At 42.9% G+C, this 23,385-nt stretch overlaps 1 protein-coding gene across 2 annotated transcripts in view; it reads left to right on the top strand.

The window, feature by feature from the left end:
* LOC106589211 (kinesin-like protein KIF19) overlaps window positions 1–23,385 on the top strand; it is an 83,142-nt gene that overhangs the window by 56,016 nt on the left and 3,741 nt on the right. The window contains exons 5-15 of one of the 2 annotated variants that reach the window (XM_082970514.1): window positions 5,590–5,715; window positions 8,614–8,808; window positions 12,853–12,999; window positions 13,215–13,337; window positions 13,740–13,896; window positions 14,103–14,277; window positions 14,503–14,701; window positions 20,306–20,594; window positions 22,587–22,708; window positions 22,878–23,041; window positions 23,253–23,358. In XM_082970514.1, coding sequence (XP_082826640.1) covers window positions 5,590–5,715; window positions 8,614–8,808; window positions 12,853–12,999; window positions 13,215–13,337; window positions 13,740–13,896; window positions 14,103–14,277; window positions 14,503–14,701; window positions 20,306–20,594; window positions 22,587–22,708; window positions 22,878–23,041; window positions 23,253–23,358 — 1,803 coding nt within the window. The remainder of the gene's footprint in view (window positions 1–5,589; window positions 5,716–8,613; window positions 8,809–12,852; window positions 13,000–13,214; window positions 13,338–13,739; window positions 13,897–14,102; window positions 14,278–14,502; window positions 14,702–20,305; window positions 20,595–22,586; window positions 22,709–22,877; window positions 23,042–23,252; window positions 23,359–23,385) is intronic. The other variant, XM_045710162.2, reaches the window with a different exon arrangement.

Here is a 23,385-nt window from a genome sequence, read left to right as displayed (position 1 = left end):
TATCAACCAGTGGGTCTTGGTATACAAGATGACCAGTTTACAGAGGAGAATAGAGTGCGGTGATGTTTCCCACAAGGAGCATTGGTGGCAAATCTGATGGCCGAATGGTAAAGAACATCTAGCTGTTCGAGAGCACCCTTACCTGACAATCTATAAATTCCATCTCCGTAATCTAGCATGGGTAGGATGGTCATCTAAATCAGGGTTAGTTTGGCAGCTGTGGTGAAAGAGGAGCAATTACGGTAGAGGAAACCAAGTCTAGATTTAACCATAGCTTGCAGGTTTGATATGTGCTGAGAGAAGGACAGTGTACTGTCTAGCCATACTCCCAAGTACTTGTATGAGGTGACTACCTCAAGCTCTAAACCCTTTGGGGTAGTATTCACACCGGTGGGGAGAGGGGCATTCTTCTTATCAAACCACGTTACCTTTGTCTTGGAGGTGTTCAGAACAAGGTTAAGGGCAGAAAAAATCTTGTTGGACACTAAGAAAGCTTTGTTGTAGAGCATTTAACAGAAAATCTGGGGAGTATAAGACTGTATCATCTGTATATAAATGGTTGAGAGAGCTTCCAGTAGGAGCTATGTTGAGAAGAGCATGGGTCCTAGGATCGAGCCTTGGGGTACTCCCTTGGTGACAGGCAGTGGCTGAGACAGCAGATTTTCTGACTTTATACACTGCACTCTTTTAGAGAGGTAGTTAGCAAACCAGGCCAAAGACCCCTCAGAGACACCAATACTCCTTAGCCGGCCCACAAGAATGGAATGGTCTACCGTATCAAAAGCTTTGGCCAAGTCAATAAAAATAGCAGCACAATATTGCTTAGAATTAGGGGCAATGGTGTCATAATTCAGGACCTTTAAGGTTGCAGTGACACATCCATAACCTGACTGGAATACAGATTGCATATTTATTTGTATTTTTTAATTTAACTAGGCAAGTCAGTTTAGAACAAATTCTTATTTACAATGATGGCCTACCCCGGCCAAACCCTAACCCGGATGACGCTGGGCCAATTGTGCTCCGCCCTATGGGATTCCCAATCACGTCCTGTTGTGGTACAGCTTGAAATCGAACCAGGGTCTGTAGTGACCCCTCTAGCACTGAGATGCAGTGCCTTAGACCACTGCACCACTCGGGAGCCCCATACCTGAGAGAATACTATAGACATCAAGAAAGCCAGTCAGTTGATTATTGACACGTTTTTCCAACACTTGATAAACAGGGCAAAATAGAAATTGGCCTATAACAGTTAGGATCAGCTTGATCTTCCCCTTTAAATAAAGGAAGCACTGTGGCTGCCTTCCAAGTAATGGGAACCTCCCCAGAGAGGAGAGACAGGTTAAAAAGGTCAGAGATAGGCGATGATATGGGCAGCAACCTTAAAGAAGAAAGGGTCTAAACCATCTGAACCAGATGTTTTTTTGGGGTCAAGTTTAAGGAGCTCCTTTAGTATCTTGGACCCAGTGACCACCTGCAGGTAGAAACTTTGTAGCGGGGCAGCGGAAAATGAGGGAGGAGCATCGGGGATAGTCACATTAGAAGGGGTGGGAGATGAGGAAACGTTGGACGGGCAAGAAGGCATGGCAGAGTCAAATAGGAATCCTGACTTAATGAAGTAGTGATTAAAGGGCTCAGCCATGTGCTCCTTGTCAGTAACAACCACATCATCAACATTTAGAGACATGGGCACCTGTGAAGAGGAGGATTTATCTCCAGGTCTGTTTTCCAGAACTTCTTGGGGTTAGACCCACAGAAAGAGAACTGCTCCTTAAAGTAACTAACTTTGGCCTTCCGGATAACCTGAGTGCACTTATTTCTAATTTGCCTGAACGAGATCCAGTCAGCCTGAGTATGCATGTGCTCAGCGATTTGCCAAATGGAATTCTTGACGTGAAGTAACTCTGCCAGATCACAGTCGAACCAGGGGCTGAACCTGTTTTTAATTCTCATTTTCTTTGTGGGCGTGTATTTGTTAACGATACCACTGAAAATATAAAAAAAGAAGGTCCAAGCATCTTCGAAAGAGGGGATCGAGCTGATTCTATACCAATTTACAGAGGCCAGATCATGAAGGAAGGCTTGCTCATTAAAGTTTTTTAGCAAGCGTCTATGACAAGTCAGGACAGGTCGTTTGACTGAGCAGCCATTACGAACACAGGCTTTAAAACAGGGATCAGTAAGGTCATTACAGAAAACACCAGCCTGATACCTATAAGGTATACTAGTAGACCTTATTGTATACTAACTTACAACAACAGCTGCATTTATGTTTATTCAACAGTTCAGGTTGATACTCGTGTAGATACATTGCCTTCAGAAAGTATTCACACCCCTTGACTTTTTCCAATTTTTTTTGTGTTACAAGGTGGGATTAAAAGAGATGTAATTGTCATTTTTTGTCAACAATCTACACAAAATACTATGTAATGTCATTTGACATTTGGAAGACAAAATATGAAAAATAAACCACTAATGTATCTTGATTACATACAGTGCCTTCAGAAAGTATTCAGACTTATTCCACATTTTGTTGTGTTACAGCCTGAATATAAAACATGTATTACATTTTTTTAAATCTCACCCATCTACACACAATACCCCATAATGACAAAGAGAAAACATGTTCTTAGATATTTTTGCAACTGTATTGAAAATGAAATACAGAAATATCTAATTTACATACGTAATCACACCCCTGAGTCAATACTTTGTAGAAGCACCTTTGGCAGTGATTACAGCTGTGAGTCTTACTGGTTAAGTCTCTAAGAGCTTTCCACACCTGGATTGTGCAAAATTTGCCCATTATTCTTTTCAAAATTCTTCAAGCTCTGTTGATCATTGCTAGACAACCATTTTCTGGTCTTGCCATAGATTTTCAAGTAGATTTAAGTCAAAACTGTAACTCGAACATTCAATGTCTTCTTGGTAAGCAACTCTAGTGTATATTTGACCTTGTATTTTAGGTAATTGTCCTTCTAAAAGGTGAATTAACCTCCCAGTGTCTGGTGGAAAGCAGACTTCTGTTTTTTTTTATCCTGAAAAACGCCCCAGTCCTTAACGATTACAAGCATATCCATAACATGATCCAGCCACCACTATGCTTGAAAATATGGAGAGTGGTACTCAGTAATGTGTTGTATTGGATTTGCCCCAACATTTTTTGTTGTTGTTGCTGTATTACTTTAGTGCCTTGTTGCAAACAGGATGCATGTTTAGTAATATTTTTTATTCAGTACAGGCTTCCTTCTTTTCACTCTGTCAATTAGGTTAATATTGTGGAGTAGCTACAATGTTGTTGACCCATCCTCAGTTGTCTCATATCACAGTCATTAAACTCTGTAACTGTTTTAAAGTCACCATTGACCTCATGGGGAAATCCCTGCACGATTTCCTTCCTCTTCGGCAACTGAGTTAGGAAGGATGCCTGTATCTTTGTAGTAACTGGGTATATTGATACACCATCCAAATTGTAATTAATAAGTTCATCATGCTCAATGGGATATTCAATGTTTACATGTTTTACCCATCTACCAATAAGTGCCCTTCTTTGCGAGGTAATGGAAACCTCCCTGGTCTTTGTGGTTGAATCTGTGTTTGAATTTCACTGCTCGACTGAGGGACCTTACAGATAATTGTACATGTGGGGTACAAAGATGAGGTACAGGTGTAGGTTCTTAAATTGAGCCAGTTTCCTACAGCAGGAAAGTAATCCTGCAACAAACGGAAATGTGAGTTATTATGTGGATAATATCTTTTGTTAGGGCACCGAGTGAGTCCATGCAACTTATTATGTGACTTGTTAGGCACATTGTACTCCTAAACTTATTTAGGTTTGCCATAACAAAGGGGTTGAATACTTATTGACTACTTTGTCAGTATTTGAAAGGGGTTCCTTTTGTCTGCAGGCATAGTTTACCATTGTGCTTCTTAGGTACAATTAATTCCCAATTTCTTTCCAGGATCAATCACCATAATGAAAAGAAGCCTTGACAAGGAGTGATGTAGCAACCTTCTCATAAATATGGCTTCCTTCTAAGCAAACAGTGACGCACGCAGAGATTCAGTTGTTCCTCCTGTCTTCGTCTAGGCAGAAAGAGAAAGAAAGTGACAGATGATAGACAGCTTTTTATTAAAATAACAAAAATGGAAAGAATGCTTAATCAGCCAAAGACATACATCAGAAAAATATTTCTAGAGTAGAATCAGCGACAGTCCTTGTGATTGGAAGAAATGAGCCTTGAAGACATAAAAAGGGCACGATGCCATTGGTTTGAAGTTTGACACTCGCCTATTTGTACTTCTACTACAAGCTATTCTACAAGCTATTCTTTTACAAAATATTCTGCAATAAATGGGTAGAGAGTAGCAACACATGGTTAAGAAAGTTGAAGGTAACACTGGATGCCCATAGCATACGTTTCATACTGTAGTCCTGTCCAGCTCTGTGATGGCTGTACTGTGACATAGTGAGTGTTTGTCTTGTTGGCCTCTAGGGAGCAACCTGCTGATCTGCTGCTGCCCTCTCTCAGCCCTCCTATCACTACACAGAAAGGTTCAGTGTTGTTTTATGGCCCTGCTAAAACCATACTCGCATCTGCTCTCTCTGCTCCCTTGCTCTTTCAAATCAGCCTCCTGTTTCACCTGTTATTACACAGACATCAACTAAATACAAGTATGCACACAACTGCACATGCATACGCGTACGTAGTCTTTTAACACCCATGCACTTAGTTCAGCTTCTATTCTATGAGAAGTTCCTATGTTTTTACCCTCTGTTCATACAGTATGTTACTACCCTAATGAGAGGAGATGTGTTTTTCCCTTTCACCTGAAATGAAAGTGTTTAGATGGTAAGAATAACTGGATAAACACTCTCCTGTCTGTCTCAATCATTATTTCCCCCTTGAGTGAGTTTAGAGTGGTCCTGTGGTTCTGGGGTTGGTAATGAACAAGGATAGCCTACTCTGCAGGACTGTAGTTTTTTGTTTTCTTTACTGGCACACTATGATCTACCCTCCCCAGCCGCCACACGTCCCAGCCTATCCCCATCTGTCTGTCTCCCAGTGGTCTCTCTCTCTCTGTGTCTCTCTGTGTCTCTCTGTGTGTGTGTCTCTCTCTCTCTCGCTCTTTCTCTCTCTATTCCTGGTTGTCACTTTGTTGATGTAGGGATAAGAGCTCTCCACGTGAAATCATAGTCAACACACAATGATCAGCCTGTATGAAAGCAACTTGAGCTGCTGACGACAGACTGTCACAGAACAAGTTGGGCTAGCTAAATTAGGAGTTAGTAAAACAACAAAAGAGTTTGTATGTACAGTACTAGTTTTAGACCTTTCAAGTGTGTCCACATTGCGAGAGGTATTTTCCATGTACATGTCCCAAAACCATTGTGTCAACAACTCCAAAAGAAAACTCTCCAATGGAAACTTAACTAATGTTTCTCCCAACTGTCACTATAACAATTCCTTGGATATAAGAATTCCTTGGATCTAACAATTCCTTAAATGTTGAGCTTTTGAGATGTGATTTGGAAGCTGAGGAGAAACCTCCTGACTCTCCTGACCATTCCCTGTGTTATGTTCCCAGATCTACAACGAGATGATCCGGGACCTTCTCAACCCGTCTTCTGGGTTCCTGGACCTGAGAGAGGACTCTAAAGGAGAGATCCAGGTGGCTGGCATCACAGAGGTCTCCACTATCAATGCCCGAGAGGTGACTGGTCACACCTAGGAACACTTACTCCATGCTTTACAAGATCACACACTATACAGTACATAAAATACATACACAATCCATACATTATTCTAAATCAGTATATTGTATATTATGAAGCCTACACTCGAAAAAATGCTGGGTTACAAAACAACTCAATTTGGGTAAATATTGGACAGAACACATGTTGGGTCATTTTGACCCAGCAAGTTGGGTCACTTAGTTGGATTGTTGGGTTATTGAGCTATGACCCACCGGGTCAGATCAAAAGACTAGGGGCATGGCTTAGTAGGGGTGTGGCTTTCAAATAGTTATTTTTGGCCACCTGTGAGAGTACACTACATGACCAAAAGTATGCGAACACATACTCGTCGAACATCTCATTCATTAATATGGAGTTGGTCCCATTTTGCTGCTATAACAGCCTCCACTGTTCTGGTAAGTCTTTCCACAAGATGTTGGAACATTGCTGCTTGGGACTTGCTTCCATTCAGCCACAAGAACATTAGTGAAGTTGGGCGCTGATGTTGGGCGATTAGGTCTGGGGCGCAGTTGGTGTTCCAATTCCTCCCAAAGGTGTACAATAGGGTTGAGGTCACGGCTGTGCAGGCCAGTCAAGTTCTTTCACACTGATCTCGACAAACCATTTCTGTATGGACCTCACTTTGTGCACGGGTGCATTGTCATGCTGATACAGGAAAGGGCCTTCCCCAAACTGTTGCCACAAAGTTAGAAGCACAGAATCATCTAGATGTCATTGTATGCTGTAGTGTTAAGATTTCCCTTCACTGGAACTAAGGGGTCTAACCCAAACCATGAAACCCCCCATCCGTTGGACTGCCAGATGGTGAAGCATGATTCATCACTCCAGAGAATGCTTTTCCACTGCTCCAGAGTCCAATGGCGGTGAGCTTTACACCACTCCAGTCAAGGCTTGGCATTGCGCATGGTGATCTTAGGCTTGTGTTCGGCTGCTCAGCCATGGAAACCCATTTCATGAAGCTCCAGACGAACAGTTCTTGTGCTGATGTTTTTTCCAGAAGCAGTTTGGAACTTGGTGGTGAGTGTTGCAACCGAGGACAGACAATATTTACACGCTACGGGCTTCAGCACTTGGCAATACCGTTCTGTGAGCTTGTGTGGCCTACCACTTCGCAGCTGAGATGTTGTTTCTCCTAGACGTTTCCATTTCACAATAACAGCACTTACAGTTGACCGGGGCAGCTCTAGCAGGGCAGAAATTTTATGAACTGACTTGTTGGAAGGTGCCACAGTGAAAGTTACTGAGCTCTTCAATAATGCCATTCTACTGCCAATGTTTGTCTATGGAGACTGCATGGCTGTGTGCTCGATTTTATACACCTGTCAGCAACAAGTGTAGCTGAAATAGCTGAATCCACTAATTTAGAGGGATGTCCACATACTTTTGTATATATAGTGTAACTGTCATTCCGGTTCATTTTCTGTTGTATTATCATCACATGTTAAGGTTGAGCACTGACACTTGTAGCTTTTATGATGCCTACACAAGAGTATGAGTTTCTTTCGACTAGAGCCTATGTCACTTTGTTATAATATTTAAATAATACTGTTATTAAATGTTTGTTAAAATATGTAATGTGCAACAGTATTGAAGGAAAATAAAAATTTGCAGTGAACAAACTTACAAACAGGAATGACATTTACTCTCACGGATGGCCAAAAATAACCATCTGAGGCCTCCCGAGTGGCGCAGCAGTCTAAGGCACTGCATCACTGTGTCACAGCCGGTCTAAGGCACTGCATCACTGTGTCACAGCCGGCCGTGACCTGGAGACCCAGCATCGTCCAGGTTAGGGGAGGGTTTGGCCGGACGGGATTTCCTTGTCCCATTGAGCTCTAGCGACTCCTGGTGGCGGCCCGGGCGCCGGCAAGCTGACGTCGCTCGCCAGCTGGACAGTGTTTCCTCCGACCCATTGGTGCGGCTGGCTTCCAGGTTACGCGAGCAGTGTGTCAAGAAGCAGTGCAGCTTGGCAGGGTTGTGTTTTGGAGGACGCATGGCTCTCGACCTTCGCCTTTTCCCGAGTCCATAGGGACGTTGCAGCGATGGGACAAGACCGTAACTACCAGTTGGATATCACGAAATTGGGGAGAAAAAGGGGTAAAAGTACCAAAAAATATATAAAAAATACTATCTGAAAGCCTCCTAAAAATGACCAGATTAACCAAACATGGGTTTATTTACCCATCATTTGGGTTTTTATTCACTTTTATGCTGGGTCGACCCAGCAGCTGGATCTTTTTTAATGTAATCCATAGGTTATTTTCAGAAGGTGTTGTCTAGTTGGAGCATGGCTTTCCAATAGTTATTTTTGGACACCCGTGAGAGTAAATGTCAATCCAGTTCGTCATGTTAAGTTTGAACAATGCAAATAAATGTTTTTGCACATTACATCTTTTTATATACATTTTGTAATATTATTATTTAAATATTATGCCAAAGTGGTAACTATCCCAACATTGGGAGTTGAGGAACTACTAATGTAAGCCTCATTAACACTACAAAAGTGACGAAAACTACACAAAATTCAGTGCTCAACCTTAACATGTGATGACAATACAACAGAACAGATTAACCGGAATGACATTTACTCTTAAGGGTGGCAAACAATAACTATCTGAAAGCCACGCCACTACTAAGCCACGCCTCCAGGGATCAAAGAAAACAACCATATAGTTGACTCTACTGGCTGTGTCAAAATAACCCAACGTGTGTTCTGTCCATTATTTACCCAGCGCTGAGTTGTTTTTAACCCAGCATTTTTTTTCAGTGTACATAACACATCTACGAGCACGTCATAAAAATGACATTAGATCTACATAGAGCTACATAAAGTTTAATGACTGTGTTCCTTCCAGATCATGGAGCTGCTGATGAAGGGTAATAAGCAGCGTACCCAAGAGCCCACGGCAGCCAACCAGACATCGTCCCGGTCCCATGCCGTGTTGCAGGTGGCTGTCAGGCAGACGAGCCGCTGTCGAGACCTTCTACAGGAGGTCCGCTTCGCACGCCTCTTCATGATCGACCTTGCTGGCTCCGAACGAGCCTCACAGGTACAAAAGTGTGTGTGCGTGTGTGCGTGTGTGCGTGTGTGCGTGTGTGCGTGTGTGCGTGTGTGCGTGTGTGTGTGTGTGTGTGTGTGTGTGTGTGGTGCGTGCGTGCGTGCGTGCGTGCGTGCGTGTGTGTGTGTGTGTGCGTGCGTGCATTTGTCTGCAAACATGCCTGTTTCTGTGTCCTTTTTTCACCTCTTGTTATGGTCTGTTACTTGTGGGAGGGAGGGGGTGGGTTGAGTTGGTCCTCTCTTTCTGTTTGTCTCCTCTGGGTCGTTTGACAGCCATGTTTTACGACAGTACATAGGAACACTGTTTTTGTCACTTTATCAACCCCCTTCCCTCTATTAATCTCTCCTAGAGCGAACTGGAGAACCTATAAACCTCAAGTCTGCGTCCCAAATGGCTCTCTGATCCCTATATTTGCTCTAACACCCATAGGGCCATGATCAAAAAGTAGTGCACTATGTAGGGAATAGGGGGCCATTTGTATGCAGCCCTGAAATTTATAGGACACTTTAATAAAGGCCCTTCACAGTGTAAAGCACCATACATTTACATTCTAGACCATGATTTGCCCACCAGTGAGGGAAAGAAGGGGTTAATGTCCCTATAGTTGGCACCGCTTATGTAATTCTTACCGTCTATCAACTTCTTCCTTATGTCAGGGTTATAAATGATTACAAAATGGCTGGTATAGTTGATATGGTGCTGTGACTTTACCATGACTTTTATAGCACAGTTTTATGTAGCTAGTTACTTTTGTTGAACAGATTGGAATTGGAGTCACACCAATACTGCCAACAGAATGTCTGCATCCCAAATGGCACCCTAACCCTATTCCCTATAGTGCACTACTTTTGACCTATGGGCCCTGGTCAAACAGTAGTGCACTATATAGGAAATAGGATGCCATTTGGGACGCAGATTATCTTCTGTGAACTAGTTGGGAACGTTTGACACGGTATATGACACAAATGTATTAACTATAAACCTTTTTCACATTTACTTACTTTCGTAATCCTCTTCGTTCCTGGAGGAACATAGGGCATGTACTAAAGTTTTCAAACGATAGCCGGCATTTTCACATTTGTTATGCTTTTAATTTTTCCCATGAACACTGAAGGCTTCATATTAGCCGTTTGCTTCTCCAATTAGTTGCTGCAGCTTCCTGTAGACATTCTGATTAAGGCAAAGCGCTTAACCAACACAGACATTGACATGTCATTCATGATGAATGTTGTTTGATTAGCATCCATATTAAACCAGCCAGGTCTCCTATACACATGTGTCCCAAATGGCACCCTATTCCCTGTATTGTGTGCATTACCTTTGACCAGGGCCCGTAGGGCTCTGATCAAAAGTAGTGTACTATACCGATGAGAAAAACATGCAATCATACCTGAACGGAGAGAACACTTACTTACCATGGAAACCTTTAGAAAGGTTAACCAGCTAGGCTCTTCTATGGATGTATACCATAGCCTAAAGGCCACCAGTCTTTTTAGATATACTGTAGGAGAATATAGGGGGTTCCACTACCTCTTTTGAAGGGATGTTTTCTCTTGAGTTAGAGAGTAAAAATGTACTGATAATGACAAAAATAAAGGAAACACCAACATAAAGTGTTTTAATAGGGCATTAGGCCACCACGAGCCACCAGATTAGATTCAATGTGACTTGGCATAGATTATACAAGTGTCTGGAACTCTATTGGAGGGATGCAACACCATTCTACCAACAAGAAATTCCATCATTTGGTGTTTTATTGATGGTGGTGAAAAACACGGTCTCATGCACCACTCAAGAATCTCCAACAAGTGTTTAATTGGGTTGTGATCAGGGGACACACACACACACACTTTAAACCCCCTATGCTCTTTTGAGACACCTCTTTCAAAGTCACTGAGATCTCGTCTTCTAGCCATGGTAGCCAAAATAATGGGCAACAGGGCATTGTGATACATGACCTTAAGCATGATGGGATGTTAATTGCTTAATTAACTCAGGAACAACAACTGTCTGGAAACACCTGCTTTCAATATACTTTGTATCCCTCATTTACTCAAGTGTTCTTTATTTTGGCAGTTGCCTATAAGTAGAAAGACTGGTAACACTTTCTATAAAGCACATACACTACCGTTCAAAAGTTTGGGGTCACTTAGAAATGTCCTTGTTTTTGAAAGAAAAGCTTTTTTTTTGTCCATTAAAAAAACATCAAATTGATCAGAAATACAGTGTAGACATTTTTAATGTTGTAAATGACTATTGTAGCTGGAAACGGCAGATTTTTTATGAAATATCTGCATAGGCGTACAGAGGCCCATTATCAGCAACCATCACTCCTGTGTTCCAATGGCACGTTGTGTTAGCTAATCCAAGTTTATCATTATAAAAGTCTAATTGATCATTAGAAAACCCTTTTGCAATTACGTTAGCACAGCTGAAAATTGTTGTTCTGATTAAAGAAGCAATTAAACTGGCCTTCTTTAGACTAGTTGAGTATCTGGAGCATCAGCATTTGTGGGTTCGATTACAGGTTCAAAATGGCCAGAAACAAATAACTTTCTTCTGAAACTAGTCAGTCAATTTTTGTTCTGAGAAATGAAGGCTATTCCATGCAAGAAATTGCAAAGAAACTGAAGGTCTCGTACAACGCTGTGTACTACTCCCTTCACAGAACAGCGCAAACTGTCTCTAACCAGAATAGAAAGAGGAGTGGGAGGCCCTGGTGCACAACTGAGCAAGATGACAAGTACATTAGAGTGTCTAGTTTGAGAAACAGACGCCTCACAAGTCCTCAACTGGCAGCTTCATTAAATAGTACCCGTATAACAACAGTCTCAACGTCAACAGTGAAGAGGCGACTCCAGGATGCTGGCCTTCTAGGCAGAGTTCCTCTGTCCAGTGTCTGTGTTAATTTGCCCGTCTTAATCTTTTCTTTTTATTGGCCAGTCTGAGATATGTATTTTTCTTTGCAACTCTGCCTAGAAGGCCAGCATCCCGGAGTCGCCTCTTCACTGTTAACGTTGAGACTGGTGTTTTGCGAGTACTATTTAATGAAGCTGCAGGTTGAGGACTTGTGAGGCTTCTGTTTCTCAAGTTCTTTGTTTCTGGACAGTTTTGACCAGTAATCGAACCCACAAATGCTGATGCTCCAGATACTCAACTAGTCTAAAGAAGGCCAGTTTTATTGCTTCTTTAATCAGAACAACAGTTTTCAGCTGTGCTAACATAATTGCAAAAGGGTTTTCTAATGATCAATTAGCCTTTTAAAATGATAAACTTGGATTAGCTAACACAACGTGCCATTGAAACACAGGATTGATGGTTGCTGATAATGGGCCTCTGTACGCCTATATAGATATTCCATAAAAAATCTGCCGTTTCCAGCTACAATAGTCATTTACAACATTATCAATGTCTACACTGTATTTGTGATAAATTTTATGTTATTTTTAATGGCCAAAAAATTTGCTTTTCTTTCAAAAACAAGGACATTTCTAAGTGACCCCAAACTTTTGAATGGTAGTGTGTATAATAACGTCCTTTATAATGCATTATAATACACTTATACTGTGTTATGACACTGACAGTGTCCATAGTAACTCATAAGCGGTTATAAAACGTTAAAAAAAATTATACTGGAGACTTCCAATGTCACAGCAGGCAGAGGAGAGAAAAATAAGGTTAGACCGCCCTCTGCTGGTTAACTGTGACAGTATCTATCTTGGCCTGGAACTCAGAGACAATGGCCGCATGTTCAAGATCGACTACACTGCCGTCAATGACTGCAGTGCAAACAGACTGACTGATTTACGTACAAATCACCTTGCACCCGAAATAACCACTCTTTTTATTATTTGTAGATCAGTCAATTTGATCAGCAAAATGTATCCTCTGGAACATGAGGCCAGATATTAAACCTGCTCCCTCTCTCTCTCCCAGATCCAGAACAGAGGTCAGAGGTTAAACCTGCTCCCTCTCTCTCTCCCAGACACAGAACAGAGGTCAGAGATTAAACCTGCTTCCCTCTCTCTCTCCCAGACACAAAACAGAGGTCAGAGGTTAAAAGAAGGGGCCCACATCAACCGCTCCCTCCTGGCTCTGGGTAACTGCATCAACGCCCTGAGTGAGAAACACGGCAACAAATACATTAACTACAGGGACAGCAAGCTGACGCGCCTGCTTAAGGTACAGTACGGCAACCTGTCTAAGACAAACTGACCTGACTTGCCACGTGCTTTATGACTACAATACACTACACCACAATACGATACCATATGAAACAATACAATACAAAAAAGTACAGTACAATGCAACTTTTTGCTGTATTTTTTCATCTTTCAGATTATTCTGCATTCCACTTGCATTCATTCACTTCCTGTTCTTATGTGTTTGATTTACAGGATTCGTTGGGCGGCAACAGTCGCACGGTGATGATAGCCCACATTAGCCCCGCCTCCCTGGCCTTCGAGGAGTCTCGCAACACACTTAGCTACGCCGACCGTGCCAAAAGTATCCGCACACGGGTGACTTAATACACAACACAATGCACGTCAAACATTTTCTGCCTTCCCTCCATCACTGAGGTGTGGGACAACTGAAGTCTTTCTCCCATCTTTCAATTTTCAAATCAATCAATCAACCAATCAAATGTAATTTTAAAAGCCCTTTTTAATTAAACACAGTTATCACGAAGTGATTTATAGTAAACCAGCGTAGACCCCCCCAAAGAGCAAGTTAAAGATGCTTTTAGGTCTGCTGTATAACACAGTTATAACAAAGCACCAAACCAGTCAATATTAGGCTTCATAGTTAATCAATAGGTTCCTCCTTGCTGAACGTGTGCTACTAAATCATCAGTACACCAACATGTTATTACACAGTTATAACACAGTTATTACACTGTTATAACACAGTTCTCTCTCCAGGTAAAGAGGAACTTGCTGAATGTGTCTTACCACATCGCTCAGTACACCAACATCATCTCTGATCTGCGCAGCGAGATCCAGCGGCTCAAAAAGAAGATCGCTGATCAGGCTGGACGTCAGCTCAACCTTGACCGAGCTGACATCCGCCATGTCCAGGGTAATGACCTTACCTTGACCTCTCTAATTGTTCCCTCGCCTCCTCACAGTGTGTGTGTGTGTGTGTGTGTGTGTGTGTGTGTGTGTGTGTGTGTGTGTGTGTGTGTGTGTGTGTGTGTGTGTGTGTGTGTGTGTGTGTGTGTGTGTGTGTGTGTGTGTGCCTCCAACAGACAATAACACTTCTCTCCTCCCCTGTCACCAACGTAGCGGAGGTGCAGGCCCACAGCACACAGGCGAGCCGGGCAGAGATGGACCAGCTGAGGGAACAGCTCCTAGAGGCCTTCAGGAGCCAGATGGAGATCAGGAGGAGCCTGATGGAACTGGACAACAGCAACATGGAGATCCAGATGGACACCTCCAAACACCTGCTCACCATCGCAGAGTATGTGTCTTAGTATGCGTCCCAAATGGCTATCTATTCCCTATATAGTGTCCTACTTATGACCAGCGCCCATAGGGCTCTATATAGGGAATAGGGTACCATTTGTGACCTACAATAATCTCATACCACTGCCTCTATACCTCTAGCCTTTACCTGTAGCAGTTAAATGACTGTGATAGTTAACATAAGTGTGTCTCAACCCCTGTTGTTTGTGCCCTCCTGTAGTTGGGAGCAGGAGCGGAGTCGTCGTCGCAGGAAGTGGCGAGCGGAGAGGAGGAAGGAGAGCTTCAGTAAGGAGGAGAGTGAGAAGGACTCTGACTGCCCTGAGTCTCCCCCAGACAGCACTGAAACCCAGGAAGTAGCCATGGCCAGAGAGAATCTGGTCACTCTCATGGCTGAACAAAAGAAGATACGCAAACAGAAGGTAGGTTACTGTAGTCCCCCGCTCTCACCTCTAGAGGGAACTACAGAATCACACACACAGCTTAGGCCAGAGTTTCCCAAACTCGGTCCAGGGGTTCCCTGTCAGTGCAGATTTGGGGGTTTTGCCCTAGCATTACACAGCTGGTTCAAATAATCAAAGTTTGATGATGAGTTGGTTATTTTAATCAGCTGTGTAGTGCTAGGACAAAAAAACTAAAAGTGAACCCAAGGGGGCCACAGGACCGAGTTTGGGAAACCCGAGCTTAGGCTACCCAGCTTCAAATCTAATCTGGTACCGTACACATATTTTGCAGATGCTATCGCAGGTGCAGCGAAATGCTTATGTTTCTAGCTCCAACAGTGCAGTAATACCTAACAATACAAAACATTACACACAAATCCTAAAAATAAAGGAATATAGAAATATAGAGCAAAGTTAGAGTCCAGAATATAAATAGATATATCGTGGTGTGTATAAACATTATATGAATAGAAAAGGTGTGTTCAGCAGTAGTTATATAGGATGATCCATGACTACAATACAGTGTATACATATAAAGTGGGTAAAACAGTATGTAAACCTGATTAAAGTAACCAGTGTTCAATGACTATGTACATAGGGCAGCAGTCTCTAAGGTGCAGGGTTGAGTACCGGGTGGTAGCTGGCTAATAAGTGACTAAAGTTCAGGACAGGATACTGGGCGGAGTCTGGCTAGTGGTGACTATTAAAAAGTCTGATGGCCTGGAGATAGAAACTGTTTTAATGTAGACTCAGTGAAATGACGTTGCCATGAGCAGCACCGCAGATATTGAGATGAGCGAGATGCAAGACTTCACTCTTACACAGTCACACGCCGTATCTGCACATGTGCATGCGTTCGCTTATTGCTGTTAGAGCATGGTGTAGCCCCTGGACCAAAACAGCAGAGAAGTAGAGCTTCAACGCTCTTAGTTGTTACAAAAATGTAGCCACTATGCTGTTTACTTTCTGCATCTATGTCATATTGCTGAGTCTACCTTGTAAACTAGACAACAGAGCTCGTAGTCCTAAAAAAAGGAAATTAGTTAGCCATGCTTGGCTCATTGGTCGATGTATAAAACCTGAAATGTATCAAATGTATAAAACCTGAAAATAAGGTCTGAGGTTAACACAGGCTTAGTAGATCGCACGCATTTTGTTCTATATATATACTGCTCAAAAAAATAAAGGGAACACTTAAACAACACATCCTAGATCTGAATGAAAGAAATAATCTTATTAAATACTTTTTTCTTTACATAGTTGAATGTGCTGACAACAAAATCACACAAAAATAATCAATGGAAATCCAATTTATCAACCCATGGAGGTCTGGATTTGGAGTCACACTCCAAATTAAAGTGGAAAACCACACTACAGGCTGATCCAACTTTGATGTAATGTCCGTAAAACAAGTCAAAATGAGGCTCAGTAGGGTGTGTGGCCTCCACGTGCCTGTATGACCTCCCTACAACACCTGGGCATGCTCCTGATGAGGTGGCGGATGGTCTCCTGAGGGATCTCCTCCCAGACCTGGACTAAAGCATCTGCCAACTCCTGGACAGTCTGTGGTGCAACGTGGCATTGGTGGATGGAGCGAGACATGATGTCCCAGATGTGCTCAATTGGATTCAGGTCTGGGGAACGGGCGGGCCAGTCCATAGCATCAATGCCTTCCTCTTGCAGGAACTGCTGACACACTCCAGCCACATGAGGTCTAGCATTGTCTTGCATTAGGAGAAACCCAGGGCCAACCGCACCAGCATATGGTCTCACAAGGGGTCTGAGGATCTCATCTCGGTACCTAATGGCAGTCAGGCTACCTCTGGCGAGCACATGGAGGGCTGTGCGGCCCCCCAAAGAAATGCCACCCCACACCATGACTGACCCACCGCCAAACCGGTCATGCTGGAGGATGTTGCAGGCAGCAGAACGTTCTCCACGGCGTCTCCAGACTCTGTCACGTCTGTCACATGTGCTCAGTGTGAACCTGCTTTCATCTGTGAAGAGCACAGGGCGCCAGTGGCGAATTTGCCAATCTTGGTGTTCTCTGGCAAATGCCAAACGTCCTGCACAGTGTTGGGCTGTAAGAACAACCCCCACCTGTGGACGTCGGGCCCTCATACCACCCTCATGGAGTCTGTTTCTGACCGTTTGAGCAGACACATGCACATTTGTGGCCTGCTGGAGGTCATTTTGCAGGGCTCTGGCAGTGCTTCTCCTGCTCCTCCTTGCACAAAGGCGGAGGTAGCGGTCCTGCTGCTGGGTTGTTGCCCTCCTACGGCCTCCTCCACATCTCCTGATGTACTGGCCTGTCTCCTGGTAGCGCCTCCATGCTCTGGACACTACGCTGACAGACACAGCAAACCTTCTTGCCACAGCTGGCATTGATGTGCCATCCTGGATGAGCTGCACTACCTGAGCCACTTGTGTGGGTTGTAGACTCCGTCTCATGCTACCACTAGAGTGAAAGCACCGCCAGCATTCAAAAGTGACCAAAACATCAGCCAGGAAGCATAGGAACTGAGAAGTGGTCTGTGGTCCCCACCTGCAGAACCACTCCTTTATTGGAGGTGTCTTGCTAATTGCCTATAATTTCCACCTGTTGTCTATTCCATTTGCACAACAGCATGTGAAATGTATTGTCAATCAGTGTTGCTTCCTAAGTGGACAGTTTGATTTCACAGAAGTGTGATTGACTTGGAGTTACATTGTGTTGTTTAAGTGTTCCCTTTATTTCTTTATATTTTTTACCTTTATTTAACTAGGCAAGTCAGTTCTATTAGATACAGTTCCTAAAGAAATTCTACACCCCCCTTGGATTTCTTTGTATTTTTTTGTCAAAGATCTACACAAAATACTCTCTAATGTCAAAGCAGAAGAAAAATGTATTTCTCTAAGATTAATGAAAAATAATATTATTACACTAATATTACAGCTGTGAGTCTTCTTTGGTAAGTTTCATAAGAGCTTTGCACTCCTGTATTGTGCAATATAATTTTTTTCTAAATTCTTCAAGCTCTATCAAGGTGTTGGAAATCATGGCTAGACAGGAATTTTCAAGTCTCTCCACAGATTCTCAATCAGATTTAAGTCAAAACTCAGGAACAATCACTGTCTTCTTGGTAAACAACTCCAGTGTAGATTTGGCTTTGAGTTATAGGTTATTGTCCTGCTGAAAGGTGAATTCCCCTCCCAGTGTCTGGTGTAAAGCAGACTGAAGCAGGTTTTCCTCTAGGATTTTGCTTGTGCTTTGCTCCATCCCATTTCTTTTCATCCTGAAAAACTCCCCAGGCTTTGCTGATGTCAAGCATACCCATACCATGACGCAGCCACCAACATACCATGCTTGAAAATAAGGAGGCAGTTACTCAGTGATGTGTTCTGTTGGATTTGCCCCAAACAGAAGGCATTGCATTTAGGCCAAATAGTGTATTCCTTTGGTATATTTCTATTCTTCTTTTCACTGTCATTTAGGTCATTATTGTGGAGTCACTACAATGTTGTTGATCCATCCTCAGTTTTCTCCCATCTCAAGTATTGAACTCTGTAGCTGTTTTAAAATCACCAATGGCCTCATGGTGACATCCCTAAGCAGTTTCCTTCCTGTCCTGCAGCTCCGTTCAGAAGGACGTCTGCATCTTTGATGTGTCTGGGTAGTTTAAAACATCATCCAGAGCATAATTATTAACTTGACCATGCTTAAAGATGCAGAATATTCCATGTCTGATTTGTTATTGTTACTCATCTACCAGTCACTGCCCTTCTTTATGAGGCTTTCGAAAAGCTCCCCGGTCTTTGTAGTTGAATCTGTTCTTGAAATTTAACACTTGACTGAGGGACCTTATAGATGTTGTATGTATGGGGGACAGAGGAAGGTGTAGTCATTAAAAAGTCATGTCAATCCCTACTATTTCACACAGAGTGAGTCCATATATCTTATGTGATTTGTTAGGCAATATTTTACTTCTGAACTGATTTAGGTTTGCCTAAACAAAGGGGGTGAGTACTTATGCAATGACAATATTTTCGTTTTTAAAATGTTTATTAATTTGTTAAAGATTTGTTGAATTATCTTTTCAATTCAATATATTTCAATCCCACTTTGTAACGCAACAAAATGTGAAAAAGGTTCAAGAGGGTGTAGACTTTCTATAGGGAAAGGGGATACCTAGTCAGCTGCATAGCTCTGAATGCATTCAACCGAAATGTATCTACCGCATTTAACCCAATCCCTCTGAATCAGAGAGGCTGCCTTAATTGAAATCTTTGGTGCCTGGGAGCAGTTGTTGGGGGTTAACTTGGGCAGAATGACCGATTTTTCCACCTTGCCGGCTCAGGGAATCAAACTAGCAACCTTTCGGTTACTAGCCCAATGCGCTTAACCGCTATGCTACCTACCACCAGGGATGCCAATTTAGCAATTTTGTTGCTAGATTTAGCAACTTTTCAGACTACCCTGGCAACTTTTTTTCAAACAGCACCTAGCAACAAATTTAGCTACTTTTAAAAATGTATTTGGAACTTTTAGCAACTTTTGAAAAGTGACTCAAATGCTAAAATGCACGCATTTTCCCTCTAAATGACACAAAAACTATTTTCTCTGTCACACACTCAGTCACAACACACGTGCCTGGCTGCAAAAGTGCATTGTGAGTGACGTCAGCAGCAGGCGCTCAACTCCTGTACAGGCAGCAGCAGGCCAGCAGCAATTTCAGCAAATTGCTAATCATTGTTGGCTGACTGCAGCAGTAGTACAGGTTCGACGAGCCAAACCCAATGAATATAGTTGGTCACGAATATTTGATCTTGAACAGAACTTACAACATCAATCTACAAGTCTCAATCAAAATTGTACAGCCAGAAGTACAGAAAAGTGGGAGTCTGCACCTGAACAAATTTCAAATCATATTTTTTGCCGAGATGGCCAGTCAATTTGAGTAACGTTATTGTGTATTCTACGTAATAACGCAGTTTTACTTATCACGCAATGACATCACAACGTCATTTAGCAACTTTTAGCAACAAATCAACCTGCCTCTAGCAACTTACCCTGAAAATTAGTTGGCAACACTGCCTACCACCCACAGGCACTGTAATATCAGTCAGTTAACGTGACCTTTATGAATTATGAAGCCTTTATGCGCTTTATGTGCTTGTTTTGATTACATAAATGCTTCAAAATAGCGGAACAAAACATATAAGATCTCCTAAACCTGTGTTTATCACATATTTTATTTTTGGTGTTTATCCAAAAAAACATACATTTCCCCATAGGCTTTGACCAACGATCCATGGCGGAGTTAGCCTCCGTTAGTGCTTAGAAAAAGCAGCCATTACTATTGCTCTCTATTGTACAGTACAGAGGTGGCCGGTGATAGGAGATATTGGAGGACGGACTCATTGTCATGGCTGGATTGTAATGAATAGAACGATATTAAGCACATGGTTTACAATGGTTTATTCCATTTAATCTACTCCCACCAGCCTCCCCTTGTACAGTAGACCCACGTGTACCATGATGAGAACATACTATGGTGAGGATTCCATTGAGCCCTGCCTGCTGTTTGTCCTCATGTCCTGTAGGCGTCGCTAGAGAGCCACTTTGTGGAGCTGCGTGAGCGGGCCAGGCGCCTGGAGGAGCTGCTTCCTCGCAGGGTGAGCTGCGAGGAGCAGAGGGAGGTGCTGGGCCTCCTCTGTAAGGTCCACGAGCTGGAGATCGAGAACGCTAAGATGCAGTCCCACGCCCTGCTCAAAGACAATGTGATCCGACAGAAGAACTTTGTGGTGCAGCGCTTCGAGCAGCACCGCCACCTCTGTGACGAGATCATCCAGCAGCAGAGACAGTTCATTGACGGTGTGTCCAAACAACACCGTAAACAAACACTACTTCATTTGTTTTACTACAATAGCTATAGACTTCAGACTTCAGTATTTTTTAAGAGGAGATCTAGAAGTCACTATCCAGGGTCTACATTTTAGTGATCTTGCAAACGCAGTGAGATTGATTGAATGTGTAACAATTAAATGTTGTGTATGTAAGTGTTGTGTAGGGAAGAGTATTAGTACTAAGTAAAGAGAAAAAAAAAATAAACGGCGACGGGGGATTGTACTTCAAAAAATATTTTGAGAATCAAGTCTAAATAAAATTTTGTGAATAAAGTGGCACTATTTAAACAAAGTGTCAATATTTCGACAATAAACTTGCAATTAAATTTTGAGAATAAAGTCGAAGTTATATGTCAAGATTAAAGTAGGGGATTTGATTAACTGCGTGTTTCCCTGGCTCCCTGTTGCTGTGCACATCACCATGGAATGCCAGCAGTTGGATGACCTGGTGAAACTATACTTTAGAATTGGCTTTGGTAAAAAGGAAATCCTTTCTCTTTTAGGACATAATAACCATATTATTATAAGTAGGCCTATTAGGACCTGGAAGAGGTTGTGCCATGGATTATTTTCAGAAGGATGAACCACACGGGCTCTGATGAGGTATTTTATCTGTCTGTGTGATTACATACATAGGTAGAGACAGGTGTGTGTGGCAGGAGCATCTAAAACACTCGTTCAAACAGGCGTCACACACACACACACACACACGGTATCCCCAAAGCAATACCATTCTAATGGCCATGGTGCGTGGTCAGACTGCAAAGGGACATGGAGTTGCGTACATCAGTCCCTGATGCACGCAATGCTACAATGTTATCCTCAAACCCCTGCGTATGCCAACATCGTGCATAGTATATTTTAGAGAGTAACAGCTACGCTAGCAGCCTATATGTCGAAAGGTTAACTTACAAAGTTGTGCGTAATCGATGGTGTTTTATGTATGCTACACTTCCAATGAAGTAGCCTCATAGGCCTATGCCATCCAGTTTATTATCTTGTGAATGTAGGTCACGGATTGCATGGACTAGGATTGCGCGTCCCTGTCGGGCTCAAGGGCTGCCCCCAAACCCCAGTTCTCTTCGCATTCAGTGACAGTGGAAATAACTTGTATTTTTGTTAGTGCTCACCATTGCCGTTATAAGAGTGTATGCCTTTAGTCTGAAATTGTGTGTGTGTGCGAGTTATTAGATCATTAGATTGATGGCCATTTGTTTGTTTTGCCGCATCTTTTTACCGCCCAAACACACACACACACACACACACCCTGCATACACACACAACCCGCCCCTCTCTACCTATGTCTGTAACCACGGTTCATCCTTCTGAAAAGAATCTGTGGCACAACCTTATCCAGGTCCTAACACTTAGAATAATATGGTTACCACATTGTATGTATTAAAAGTGCAAGGATTTTCTTCTTACTAAAGCCAATTCTAAAGTATAGTTTCACCATGTCATCTAACTCAGACATTTCAACAGTGGAGCGCACATCAACAGGGAGCCTGGGAGACATGCACTTAATCAAATCCCCTACGTTAATCTTGAAATATAACTGTGACTTTATTAAAACAATGTTGGCTTTATTCTCATAATTACATTTCAAGTTTGTTCTCAAAATATGGTCCCGTGTGGCTCAGTTGGTAGAGCATGGTGTTTGCAACGCCAGGGTTGTGGGGTTGATTCCCACAGGGGACCAGTACGGAGAAAAAAATGTATGAAATGTATGCATTCACTACTGTAAATTGCTCTGGATAAGAGCGTCTGCTAAATGACAAAAAAAAATAAAAAAATACTATTGTGCAAAAAATTATAATCCAACTACCACCACCTGTCGCTGTTTATTTATTTTTTCTCTTTACTTGGCCCTAATACTCTTCCGTAGTTGTATGTTGAGTGTTGTAGTATGACTACTCTAACATGGTTGGTGTTGTGTTGTAGTGTGACTAGTATTCTAACCTGTGTTGTGTTGTTGCAGACCACAGCCTTCTGGTGCCCCCCCACCTTCAGGAGCTGTATGGGATGTACATGAGAGAGCTGGACGAGAGGAACCTGGACAGAGCCATGGCCCTGGACAAGGTCACTGGATGCACACTCAAGGTAGGCAACAGATACACACACACCACACACATGCACACACACACACATTAACAGCCCTGGACAAGATCACTGGACTCAGATAGAGAACGTGATTAAGATTGAAATCGAGATCACACACAATTCTAATATATAAACGTATCCTTCCTCCTCTACCATTTGCTGTCTCCAGGAGGCCTCCCTGCCCAAGATCAGCCTACCGAGCCGAGGTCGTGGCCTGCTGCAGGATGTGGACTCAGACCAGGAGAGCGTTCGCACCATGGGCTCAGAGACCAGGCATGACAGGGCCAAGGCGCGCAGACACACCCTGCCACCTATCCTACCTGAGGCTGAAGGGTAAGAGGACAGGGGGATTGGGAGGGTGGGAGAGAGAGAGAGGGTGGTGGTTGGTTTAGGAGGAAGAAACACTTTAGTCTGTATCTCTATCTTATCCTTCTATAGAAGGACATTTGTCTAACTGACCATTTTTATCTCTCTGTCGTTCTTTCTCTCGCTCTCTATCTATATTTCTCCTTCCCCCCTACCTCCTTCCCGCTCCCTCTCACAGAGACAACAACCGGGTGTTTAAGAGCATTCCCCATGCCAGACAGATGAAACATTCTGCTGTGATGACGCCTCCTCCCATCCACATCAACGGCCAGGGGAACAGAGAGGTGAAAACACCGTACCATTCACACTGT

This window comes from Salmo salar, chromosome 28 (genome assembly GCF_965601325.2).
Source record: "Salmo salar chromosome 28, fSalSal1, whole genome shotgun sequence".
Taxonomy (NCBI): domain Eukaryota; kingdom Metazoa; phylum Chordata; class Actinopteri; order Salmoniformes; family Salmonidae; genus Salmo; species Salmo salar.
Note: the sequence above shows the minus strand (reverse complement) of the source record. Positions and strands in the feature narration are given on the sequence as shown.